The sequence below is a fragment of the Mesoplodon densirostris genome, chromosome X, assembly GCF_025265405.1.
Source record: "Mesoplodon densirostris isolate mMesDen1 chromosome X, mMesDen1 primary haplotype, whole genome shotgun sequence".
Lineage (NCBI taxonomy): Eukaryota > Metazoa > Chordata > Mammalia > Artiodactyla > Ziphiidae > Mesoplodon > Mesoplodon densirostris.
In genome coordinates, this window is record NC_082681.1 from 100,755,566 (window position 1) to 100,769,251 (window position 13,686).

At 37.0% G+C, this 13,686-nt stretch overlaps 1 protein-coding gene across 8 annotated transcripts in view; it reads left to right on the forward strand.

Moving 5' to 3' along the window:
• Positions 1-13,686, forward strand: part of CASK (calcium/calmodulin dependent serine protein kinase) — a 400,881-nt gene that overhangs the window by 312,331 nt on the left and 74,864 nt on the right. For all 8 annotated transcript variants that reach the window (XM_060086299.1, XM_060086301.1, XM_060086303.1 and 5 more), the window contains exon 11: positions 1,435-1,556. In XM_060086299.1, the coding sequence (XP_059942282.1) occupies positions 1,435-1,556 (122 nt within the window). The remainder of the gene's footprint in view (positions 1-1,434; positions 1,557-13,686) is intronic.

Below are 13,686 nucleotides of genomic sequence, written 5' to 3' on the forward strand. Positions count from 1 at the left end.
TTCTACATTTCCTATTTTTTCCTTAATGTAGGTTTTTGTAAATGGAATTACTGAATCAAAGTGCATGAGCATTTTTAAGGCTCTTTGATATAAATTACCAGATTGCTTTCTGGAAAAGTGGTACTAATTTACATTCTCACCAATAAGTGCATGTGAATGGATGAGGTCCAAGACCAAAAGTAACTAGAAACAGCATAGAGTTCCAGAACAGAAAGATTCAAGATTTTTATCTTTATGTAAAGCAGAGTTTCTCTACTTCAGCACTATTGACATTTTGGGCTACATAATTCATTCTTGTTGGGGAGCCATCTTGGGCATTGGAGGATGTTTAATAGCATCCCAGGCCTCTACCCACTAGATGACAATAGCACAACCTATTTCCTCACTCCGACCACCACCACAGTTGTGACAACCAAAAGTGTCTCCAGACATTGCCAAATGTCCCCCTGAGGGGCAAAATTGCTTCTCGTTGAAAACTATGAATCTAAGAGTTACATGTGCAGTGAGGCACTTATCATTAGAATGTCTCTGACACTGTGTACACTAACGTTCTGAAGCGTAGCCTCTCAGGGTGCTTTTCTTTCTCTGAAGTGTGTATGTGCATGTTGTCTGCAAAGTAAAATTGGCTAATCATTTCTTTAAGGCTAAGTGACTTTGTTAATACTTGGTGTGTATTTCTCCCTGGTGCTACCTCTCTGGGTCCCTGGTTATTAGAGGAAATTTAAAGAAAGTGACCACACTGCCCTGCAAAAATGATTTCCCCTAGTACCTAATACGGTATTTGAAAGTGTCAGTCAGCATACCTACCCTTTGTCTTTGTCCTCTGAATAAAAAGGGCCCCAATAGGCTAAGAACAACTTGGTTCCCTTGACTTTGTATGTAAAGGAAGGAGAAAGAGTGGAGTGGGATTTTTGCTAACTTAATTTTGAGCCTTAAGAATCCTAAGAAGCCTATTTTACACAGCAGGAGCTCCCAGTTGAAGGTTTGTCCCTCAGATCTACAGCCGACTTTACCTTCCATTCTTGATAGAATGCACCTGTGTGAAATGGCCACCTATGTTACTTCTGTAATATTTCAAAACAGCATGGGGTTATTGGAACCCACACTCTGTTTCTGATGTATTGATAGAACGTTCTGCACCCAGATCTTCTAGTAGCTCAGTTATAGTTGATGAATTTCCTTAATTCAAGTAAGACAAGATTCAATTTACTTTGAAAAATGAGGAACACATAAATACATTGTTAAGAACATAAACTCACTGCAAATACTCTATCCTTAAGTGATATGAAACGCATTTAAGTCTATTTTTCAGTAAAGACTTGAACCTTTGAAGTTCTGTCTGTTAGCCCACAGTTCTGAGGTGTAACATTTGGCTTATGAAGGTTAGTTTGACATTGACTTTCTCTACTGGCTGTTTCTGTTTGTTCCCCTTAGGAGCAGTCTCACAGGTGCTGGACAGCCTGGAAGAAATTCATGCACTTACAGACTGCAGTGAAAAGGACTTAGATTTCCTACACAGTGTTTTCCAGGATCAGCATCTTCACACACTACTAGATGTAAGTCTTTCTTTTTATTAATTTTTTGGGGTAAATTGAACATTTACCATACCGTTTTACTTTACATGAATATCCAAATGTCCATCATAACAGTCCTTTCTCAGTTGCCTTCAGTCTGTGAGAAATGTGGGAAGTCATCCATCATAGATTCATAACTGAAATATAGTATCTTATATATGGTACAAATGCAGTATAGCCTAACAAGTCACAGTGGAAAAAGTTATATATTTTATATATGTGTTTCTATTAGAAGAATCCATTGATCTTAGCTGTGATTACCTTTTATTGCTTTTAAACATTGTTTTCAAACATTGCACCTCAAACATGAACATAGGAGAGAGAAAAGTAAGATATTGTGCAATGGGCTGTATTCACATACATATTTCATACTTAACGTTGCTGGTTTTCATAAACTCAGTGTCTTCTCCTTAAAACGTAAGAACATATTCCATCATTAAATATGACAGGCTCCACTGACAGATACAAGGAAAAGTCAGAAGCTGACAGTTCACATCTGCCTTCATTTCAGTCACATTTTAAGTAAAATACCTTTCTTATAGAACTTGGTTAACTTCAGCAGTGAGAACTTTCTTAGTGTACATATTAGTCTACTAGTACATATAAGTCTTTTTACAAGAAAAATCTTTCCTTAATAAGAGAACTATTTTGCTTTGGGATGTCTAGAACTTTTTGGTGCTCACTCTGATTAATCGACCATGTGACACGGATTAAACTAAAGCAAAATTTCCCAGAATGTATTCTACAGAGCATTGCTCTGGGAGATAGTGGTGGGTCTTGCCATTCGAGAGGGGAGAGTAGATCTTAAATTTACTGGTTAAATTATTTGTTGACTATATAAGTTTGGAAAATGCTGCATTCTTTATTCCCTTTATACGGATTCACAATGGGTGTTAGTATATAGCAGCTCTAAGATGTCCTATAGCAAAGAAACCTTATTAACTCTAATAGCATTTCTCAAACTAATTTGGGCAGAGAACTTTTATTCACAATCCTGTCGAATTGGTAAGGACCAGTTTGGGAAAAGCTAAGCTAAGAGTGTCACAGTATGTTTCAACTTCACACTAAGTGCAGTCATAGGTATCTAACAGTTGCTTCTATCCATAGATTTGGTCAAATCAAATTAATTATTATTTTTTAACTAGTTAGGCTTTTTAAATAGTGTATGTATTAATTCAGGACTAACTGCTACAGCATGCAATCCTAAAATTTGAGTGGCTTACCGGAATAGAAGTTTATTTCTTGCTCACATCACAGTCCAATGCAGGTAGATGAGGAGGGGAGGAGCAGGAAGAGTCTCTTCCACAGAGGCATTCAGGGATCCAGGCTTCTTCCACTTTGTGATTCTGCCATCTCTCAAGGTTTTGGAATCTTCCACTGCATCCTTTGCACCCAGCCAGCAGATGAGAGAAAATGGGGAATTTTGCAGGGTCAAGGTTGGAAGTGGCCTGTATCACAGTTGTCCATATTCCATTGACAAGTAATAGTTACATGCTTACCTAGATGTAAGAGAACTGGGAAATAGTTTTTAAATGTTCTAAGTGAAATAAGCCAGATAGAGAAAGACAAATACTGCATGGTATCAATTATGTGCGTAATCTTTAAAAAAAAAGTCAAACTCATAGAAACAAAGTGGAATGATGGTTGCCCAGGCTGGGAGGTGGGGGAAATGGGGAGAAGTTGGTAAAAGGGTACAGACTTTCAGTTATAAGATAAATAAGGTCAGAGGATCTAATGTATAGCGTGGTGACTACAGTTAACACTGAATTTTATAATTGAAATTTGCTAAGAGAATAGAACTTAAGTATTCTCATCAAAAAAAAAGATAAATACGTGAAGTGATGGATGTGTTAATTAACTTGATTGTGAGAATCCTTTCACAATGTATACATTTATCAAATCATCATGTTGTACACTTTAAATATATTACAATTGTATTTGTCAATTATACTTCAGTAAAGATAAAAAATGTGCTCAGGAAGATAAGGAAATGGGTTTTCTCTTTAGTGTAATTTATCCTAAGTAATTTGAAGACATTTCAGATTAAGTTTATTTCAAGTAACTTGTTACTTTCCTTGGACACCAAAAAGCCCTTGAAATTCCTTCTGTTTTGTGGATAGCTCCTAACATTCCATTTTCTCCTACTTCATTGTCATCATTGTTATTGTTAATGTGTTATTTGAATTAGGGTTTGACCTCTTTTCATTGGCTATTTAAATATCTGTTCTTCTTTATCATTGTTTCATATGATGCAGAAAGGTTTTTTTTATTTTGTTTTTTTGGCCGCGCCACAACACGGCATGCGGGAGTTCCCCAACCAGGGTTCGAACCCGCGCCCTCTGCAGTGGAATTGCGGAGTCTTAACCACTGGACTACCAGGGAAGTCCCAGATGCAGAAAGTTTTGACAATTGTGAATTTTCTGCAGAAGTCACAGCCTTTACTAGAACTAGTAAGTGGGATATTTGAAAGAAGCTGCAGCAGAGCATGGAGATTTGGTTTATTTCAGTGCAGTCAGTGGTTGTCATTGCTAAGATTTACTGGCCTTTAGATCAAGGACTTCTTGTCATTTAAAGGCTAAGAGTAGCCCAAATTAGTTTTCAAAGTTGGGTTTTTCTTAACTTAATGCAACAAGGCATCTGAGCATACCAAGCTTGAGACTGCAGGGGAAATGCAAGAACATTGCTAGTTTCTACAAGGAGGGGCAGATATTCACACACAGACTGGACTTTGGAATTGAGCCAGGCTGCCAGACCTCACTGAAAATAATTATTTTGAATAACTGCTGCATTCTTGGGTAGGCATTGTTACAACTTCAGAAGAGATTCACAGATTTTAGTGAGGAAAAACATGTTTAAAGTTCCTTTGGATTTTTATTAATTATATTTATATTCCTTTGTAATTTTTATTAATTACACTTAAAGAAGTGTCTGTAGTATCAGTATGTGCCCTGTCAATGCATCTCGATTTGAAAAGGATTTGGTGGGCTGAAAATGAGTGTGCCCAATAAAAAGACACCGTGTCTACAGAATTTTTCAGACAAACACTACATGTGAAGCCCAAAACTCTCCTGAAATGACTGACTATAAGGCCGACCCTGGGCAGTGTTGGGATGCATTTGGTTCTGAAGATCCAAACTGAGCCATCCTTCAATGAAAGCTTAATTGTCATGAATGAAATAATGCCCTCATGATCTACAGCCCTTAAATATGTCTCATTAAGCTCTTGTTTCAGAGTTAACAGGCTACATTTCAATAATATGATCAGTGAAATGTTCAAATGGCTGCCATGTAGAGAAATCTATTTTTTTTACATCTTTATTGGAGTATAATTGCTTTACAATGGTGTGTTAGTTTCTGCTTTATAACAAAGTGAATCAGTTATACATATACATATGTTCCCATATCTCTTCCCTCTTGTGTCTCCCTCTCTCCCACCCTCCCTATCCCACCCCTCCAGGCGGTCACAAAGCACCGAGCTGATCTCCCTGTGATATGCGGCTGCTTCCCACTAGCTATCTACCTTACGTTTGGTAGTGTATATATGTCCATGCCTCTCTCTTGCTTTGTCACAGCTTACCCTTCCTGCTCCCCATATCCTCAAGTCCATTCTCTAGTAAGTCTGTCTTTATTCCTGTCTTACCCCTAGGCTCTTCATGACATTTTTTTTCTTAAATTCCATATATATGTGTTAGCATATGGTATTTGTCTTTCTCTTTCTGACTTACTTCACTCTGTATGACAGACTCTAGGTCTATCCACCTCATTACAAATAGCTCTATTTCGTTTCTTTTTATGGCTGAGTAATATTCCATTGTATATATGTGCCACATCTTCTTTATCCATTCATCCGATGATGGACACTTAGGTTGTTTCCATGTCCTGGATATTGTAAATAGAGCTGCAATGAACATTTTGGTACATGACTCTTTTTGAATTATGGTTTTCTCAGGGTATATGCTCAGTAGTGGGATTTCTGGGTCATATGGTAGTTCTATTTTTAGTTTTTAAAGGAACCTCCATACTGTTTTCCATAGTGGATGTATCAATTTACATTCCCACCAACAGTGCAAGAGGGTTCCCTTTTCTCCACACCCTCTCCAGCATTTATTGTTTGTAGATTTTTTGATGATGGCCATTCTGACCTGTGTGAGATGATATCTCATTGTAGTTTTGATTTGCATTTCTCTAATGATTAATGATGTTGAGCCTTCTTTCATGTGTTTGTTGGCAATCTGTATATCTTCTTTGAAGAAATGTCTATTTAGGTCTTCTGCCCATTTTGGGATTGGGTTGTTTGTTTTTTTGCTATTGAGCTGCATGAGCTGCTTATAAATTTTGGAGATTAATCCTTTGTCGTTGTTTCATCTGCAAATAATTTCTCCCATTCTGAGGGTTGTCTTTTGGTCTTGTTTATGGTTTCCTTTGCTGTGCAAAAGCTTTGCAGTTTCATTAGGTCCCATGTGTTTATTTTTGTTTTTATTTCCATTTCTCTAAGAGGTGGGTCAAAAAGGATCTTGCTGTGATTTATGTCATAGAGTGTTCTGCCTATGTTTTCCTCTAAGAGTTTGATAGTGTCTGGCCTTACATTTAGGTCTTTAATCCATTTTGAGTTTATTTTTGTATATGATGTTAGGGAGTATTCTAATTTCATACTTTTACATGTACCTGTCCAGTTTTCCGAGCACCACTTATTGAAGAGGCTGTCTTTTCTCCACTGTATATTCTTGCCTCCTTTATCAAAGATAAGATGACCATAGGTGCGTGGGTTTATCTCTGGGCTTTCTATCCTGTTCCATTGACCTATATTTCTGTTTTTGTGCAGGTATTATACTGTCTTGATTACTGTAGCTTTGTAGTATAATCTGAAGTCAGGGAGCCTGATTCCTCCAGCTCCATTTTTCGTTCTCAAGATTGCTTTGGCCATTCGGGGTGTTTCGTGTTTCCATACAAATCGTGAAATTTTTTGTTCTAGTTCTGTGAAAAATGCCAGTGGTAGTTTGATAGGGATTGCACTGTATCTGTAGATTGCTTTGGGTAGTAGAGTCATTTTCACAATGTTGATTCTTCCAATCCAAGAACATGGCATATCTCTCTATCTATTTGTATCATCTTTAATTTCTTTCATCAGTGTCTTATAATTTTCTGCATACAGGTCTTTTGTCTCCTTAGATAGGTTTATTCCTAGATATTTTATTCTTTTTGTTGCAATGGTAAATGAGAGTGTTTTCTTAATTTCACTTTCAGATTTTTCATCATTAGTGTATAGGAATGCAAGAGATTTCTGTGCATTAATTTTGTATCCTGCTACTTTACCAAATTCCTTGATTAGCTCTAGTAGTTTTCTGGTAGCACCTTTAGGATTCTCTGTATAGTATCATGTCATCTGCAAACAGTGACAGCTTTACTTCTTCTTTTCTGATTTGGATTCCTTTTATTTCTTTTTCTTCTCTGATTGCTGTGGCTAAAACTTCCAAAACTATGTTGAATAAGAGTGGTGAGAGTGGGCAACCTTGTCTTGTTCCTGATCTTAGTGGAAATGATTTCAGTTTTTCACCATTGAGGATGATGTTGGCTGTGGGTTTGTCATATATGGCCTTTATTATGTTGAGCAAAGTTCCCTCTATGCCTACTTTCTGGAGGGTTTTTATCATAAATCAGTGTTGAATTTTGTCGGAAGCTTTCTCTGCATCTATTGACCATGTAGTCTTAAAGAGTGAACTTCAGCAAATATGAAGCCATCTGGGTAGTAGGGCAGCGGTGGTGGCCCTTGTGCTACCTGCCTCCTGGGGCTGGAGATTGAAGTACCCTCAAGCTTGCTTTGGATATGGGGGTCTCTCATTCCACTGTTTCTAACTGGATGGGCAAAAACTCCCATGTCTGTTTCCATCAGAGTATCGAAGTATTAGTGTCAATAGGAAAGTATCACATGAAACAAAATTCCTGAAATAAAGAGAGCTAGAAATATTATATGTCCTAAATATCTTCAAAGTAGTTTTTCTTCATTCTTAATGTAAATATCAATAAACTTAAAGGAAAAAAATAAGCTACTAAGAATATGGTCATTTGTTACGCAGCAATAGAAAAGTATTATAACTAGAAGCAAAGCAAGGATTGTCCACTATTACCACTTCTATTCAACATTGTTATGGAGGTTCTGGCCAGTGCAGTAAAGCAAGAAAAAGAAATTCAAGGCATGCAGATTGGAAAAGAAGAAGTGAAACCATATTCTCACAGAGATATAGTCTTGCATGTAAAAAATCCTAAGGACACTACAAAAAAATATACTAGAACTAATAGGCAAGTTTAGCAAGATTGCAGGATACCAGATCAACATACAGAAATTAACTGTATTTTTATATATAAGCAACGAATAATGTGAAAATAAAATTTTAAAAATATTCACAATACCATTGAAAAGGATAAAATACTTAGCTAATTAAACAAAAGAAGTATAGGACTCATACATTGAAAAGTACAACTGTTGCTGAAAGAAGGTAAGGAAGATCTGAATAAATGGAGAGAGAGAAAATGTTGGATTGGAGGATTCAATATTGTTAGGATGGAAGTTTTCTTCATATTGAGCTATAGATTCAATACAGTCCTTATTAGCATCCCAGCAGAATTTTTTAAATAGAAGTTGACAGTCTGATCCTACAATTTATATGGAAATGCCATAAACAATTTTGTAAAAAGAACAAAGCTAGAGAACTGACTTCAAAGCTTGTTATAAAGCTACAGTAATGAAAATAGTATGGTATTGATGTAAGGATAGACATAAGGATCATAGCATTCAGAAATAAACCCTCATTCATGGCCAGCTGATTTTCAACAAAGGTGCCAGGGCAATTCAGTGGGGAGGGGATAGTGCTTTTTTTAAACGTGGTGCAGGAACAATTGGTTATCCATATGCAAAGAAATAAACTTAGACCCTTACCTCACACCATTACACAAAGATTTCCACAAGATGGAAATTGTAAGCTTAAAACTGTAAAATTTTTAGAAGAAAATATAAGGAATAAATCTTCATTACCTTGGGTTAAGCAAAGCGTTCTAAGATACAACACAAGAGAACGCTTGAGGATGAAGAAAATATTCTAAAACTGTATTGAGGAGATGGTTGCACAACTGTATGAATTTACTGAAAGTCATCAAACTGTACACTTACAGTGTGCAGACTGCACAGTTTATAAATGATACTCAGTAAAGCTTTTAAAAGTTAAAAAATGAGAAGTAATGTATTTTTATTTTTAAACATTTATTTTACCCTTTTTGCATTATTTTAAGGTAAAGCACTGTTGGAAGTTTCTTCCATGTGCTATGAGTTATAGTATACTGTGGATCATCCCAAAATATCATTTGTATGACACTATGACAGCAGTTTCCAGTGTCTCCTGGCATTGTCCCTGTGTCCTAACACCAATCTAGCAAAGCCAAGCTGCCTACTCTCTGCAGTGCCCAAAGCCCACTGAAGGGATCATCCCAGTAGATTTCACAGCATCATTACACTGATTTCCCCATCTCAACATTTAGCTTTATTGCTAAGAATTTACCTTTAAAATTTAGCATTTTAAAGTTCATTGACTTTAAAATGCTAAATTTGTCTTTCTCTCCCAAGAACTGTTTTATTAACCAATATGTGGTTGTGACTTGTGAAAGAAGTCCAAATTGTCTTTTTTTTGTTTAAAAACATTATGAATTACATAATTGTACGTATTTTTCAGTAAGGGAGGGGGCATCTTCGCAAAGCAACATGTTTGAGTTTATTCTTTTAGTTCATTTCTTCTATATTCAAATGCATAGTCATTTCCCCAAATTCACACCTTCGTGGCAGATTTTATGTGACATAATTGCCACTTTTTTGGTCTCTTTATTGTGGTAAAATATACATAACATAAAATATACCACTTTAAGCATTTTTAAGTGTACCATTTGGTGGAATTAAGTACATTCACGTTGTTGTGCTACCATCACCACCATCCATCTCCAGAACTTTTTTCAGCTTCCCCAGCTGAAACTGCACCCACTAAACAGCAACTCACCATTTCCTCCTCTCCGTAGCCCCTGGCAGCCACCATTCTACTTTCTGTCTCAAGGAACTTGACAATTGTAGGTTCCTCATATAAGTGGGATCATACCTTATTTGTTCTTTTGTGACTAGCTTATTTCACCTAACATAATGTCCTCAAAGGTTCATCCATGTTGTAGTATGTATCAGAATTTCCTTCCTTTTAAAGACTGAAAAATAATCCATCTTATATATGTACCACATTTTGTTTATCCATTCATCCAATATCAGTGTTTTATGGTAGACAGTTATATACTAGGAAAAGCCAAATTCTCCAAATAAAACTATCCAGTAGTAGGGAATTCAGCCTTAGTTTCATCCCCAGGCAATTGCTCTATCTGGTCTCCTATGACATATATCTTTGTGAAAGGAATGTGTGATTTTCACTGAAACTATTATTAACTACAGCAGTCCCTCTCATTCCCTTATTTGTTCAGGTGAATTACTTCTTAAAACAGTGATTGGAGTTTACTCTAAAATACCAAGAATCAGCTTGTCCCCAGTACCAGTGTTTACCACTGAGTGCCCTTCTCTTTTTATAGCACCATAGTCAACTTTACCGGAAGGCAGAGGAATGTTCAAAAAGCCTTCCAAGTGCAGCAAGCTCTGATTCTTCTTCATGCTATTCTCAAGGAAAGGGGGGGTTCCCCCCAGAAAGGAATGTGATATGCTCAGTTGAAGAATGTTTGATGGGGTTGGCTTGTAGCATTCACATCCAAGAACATAGTTGCTTTCTTCTCTTTGTGGTCCTTCAAACATGAGTTCATGAAACCACTTCTGCCAAACTGTCTTTTTTGTTCTCTTAAATTTCCACAACAGAAATTCATTTTTGCTACTTGTAGAAATGCTTGTAGCTTTGCTACAGCTACTTGTACAAATGCTTGGTGTTTGTTTATACAAAATAATTCATACCCTAAGTCAAAACTTATTGAATTGCCTCAGTAATTGCATATCATATGACACACCTAATGTAAATGTTTTCTTTTAAAGTGGCAAATTAATAATAGGATATTCATTTACTGTAAATATTATTTAACTATTAATGTAGATGCTTCAGAAGAGCACCTTAGGAAATGAGGTTTTAACACTTTTTAAAATTTGTAGTGGTTTTTTTAAATGGAAAAGAAATTTATATTATAGTGAAATTTCTCACACTTGGGCAAACTCTTAGATCTAGTAATCAAATGTGCCCTATTTCATAACATTTAATTAAAAGCAAAATAAAGCCTGCCTGTATCATCTAACTGGTTGTTTTTCCTCATGCTTTCTTTTGCTTGCTCAAGAATAGGCATTATGGGGCTTCCCTGGTGGCGCAGTGGGTGAGAGTCCGCCTGCCGATGCAGGGGACGCGGGTTCGTGCCCTGATCCGGGAAGATCCCACGTGCTGCGGAGCGGCTGGGCCCGTGAGCCATGGTCGCTGAGCCTGCGCGTCCGGAGCCTGCGCTCCGCGACGGGAGAGGCCACAACAGTGAGAGGCCCACATACCGCCAAAAAAAAAAAAAAAAAAAAAGAATAGGCATTATGATTTGTTTCTTACAAGGCTTCATTTTAGAGTTATTTGCCAACTGAAAAGGGCCTAGAGAACAGTCAAGTCAGGTCATCTGAGGCCAGTGTTTGAGTTTCTCAGAAAGAGCTGCCAACTGACCAGAAATCCAGCACAGTGGCCTATGTTGTTAGGCCACCGACAGTCTTTTTAGATTGAACTAGGAGGTCAAGCAGGTCTTAATTTCTTGGATTCAAAAATAAATCCCTGTAAGAGCTATGTTCTAATGGGATTGAAACAAAAGCAGCTCTGTACACAGAGAAGTAAAGCCTAAACCAAACAAGGGCCTCCTTAGGGTAACTTTTGCTGTCAAGATCCAACATATTTTGCAACCCTTTCAGGAAATCTTAAAATGGCCCAGATACACTGTTTTTTAATTTCCTATTTGCCCTCAGAAGAAAACTTTCATAATGGATTTAGGCCAGCTGAGCCCCTTCTTAAGACTTGAAAGGATATATATACCCCATCATGATTTTCTAAAACTTGATCTAAGCTAGCATTTCATTGCTATACTCTTAGGTTAAAGCTTTCCTGGGACATCTAACCCAACGGCTTCCAGCAACATTCTTACTGGCCACTAAGTACAGTATACAGTCCATTGGATATCCATTTCTAACTTGCGTTACCCAGTATGAACTGGGCCATAGTATTGGTAGCAGCCCTGAACCTTTCTCTAGGAAAAATCTAAATTCCAAGTTGAGACTCCTGCTACTTTATTATCATCACTAGGTTTGTGAATTTGATATACTTCTTTTTTAGGTGAGAAACAAATTTGGTTTAAGATTTATAAAATTTAGCTATTTCCCTGTTTTCTGGACTTTTAGAGGGAAAGTTAGCACATAGTACAAATTGTGAAGAACAATGTACAAATAATGAAAGTACACTCTTCAAATGAATGGAGTACATTATCTCCATTCAGATGGAGAGTCATCTGCATGACTAATGTTTGAGTGCTTTCTTCAATTATTTTAATTGAATTGATTTTTAGAAATTTTACAGAATATAAATGTTTAGGCAAAACAATTTTTAGTGCTGATAGAATAGGCATTTTTTATCCTGTAAGAGAATGATGCCTTAGGTGATTTAATTTCTTTTTCTAAATCATAATATCCCCATGGTGCATAATCGTTCTTAGATTTGTAAGATGGACAGGTTATATAAGTTCTTCCCAAAGTTTAATTGTAGTTCCTTAAATATTTAAAAATGCCATTTTAAATTTTGTAGTGTGTTTCTTTCACACTTAATGTTTCCCATCACACAATCTTTAAACCACTGTTAAATATACTGCTCTTTTCCAAGTTTGGAGTATGTCATTTTTTTTAATGGAAGTATAGTTGCCATATAATATTATATGTTATAGGTATACAATTAGTGATTCACAATTTTTAAAGGTTATACTCCATAGTTATTATAAAGTACTGCCTATATTCCCTGTGTTGTACAATATATCCTTATAGCTTATTTTAAACCTAATAATTTGTACCTCTTAATCATCTTCCCCATATTGCCCCTCCCACTTCCCTCTCCCCACTGATAATCACCAGTTTGTCCTCTATATCTGTGTGTCTATTTCTTTTTTGTTATATTCACTAGTTTGTTTTACTTCTTATTTTATTTTTATTTATTTATTTATTTTTGGCTGCGTTGGGTCTTTGTTGATGCCTGTGGGCTTTCTCTAGTTGCGGCGAGTGGGGTCTACTCTTCATTGCAGTGCGTGCACTTCTCATTGCTGTGGCTTCTCTTGTTGCGGAGCACGGGCTCTAGGCACGCAGGCTTCAGTAGTTGTGGCTCGCGGGCTCTAGAGCGCAGGCTCAGTAGTTGTGGCGCACAGGCTTAGTTGCTCCGCAGCATGTGGGATCTTCCCAGACCAGGGCTTGAACCCGTGTCCCCTGCATTTGCAGGCGGATTCTTAACCACTGTGCCACCTGGGAAGCCCCTGTTTTATTTTTTAGATTCCACCTATAAGTGATATCATACAGTATTTGTCTTTCTCTGACTTATTTCACTTAGCATAATGCCCTCCATTTCCATCCATGTTGCTGCTATGAATATTGGGGTGCATGTAGCTTTTCCAATTAGTGTTTTTGTTTTTTTTAGATATATACCCAGGAATGGAATTGTTGGGTCATGTCATATGGTAGTTGTATTTTTAGTTTTTTGAGAAACCTCCATACTGTTTTCCACAGTGGCTGCACCAATTTACATCCCCACCAACGGTATATGAGGGTTCCCTTTTCTCCACATCCTCACCAACACTTGTTATTTCTTATTTGAGGACAGCCATTCTGACAGGTGTGAGGTGATACCTCATTATGGTTTTTATTTGCATTTCCCTGATGATTAGTGATTCTGAGTATCTTTTAGTGTGCCCGTTGGTCATCTGCATTCCCTCTTTGGAAAATGAAATGTCTATTCAGTTCTTCTGCCCTTTTTTTTTTTTTTTTTTTTTGCGGTACGCGGGCCTCTCACTGTTGTGGCCTCTCTCGTTGCGGAGCACAGGCTCT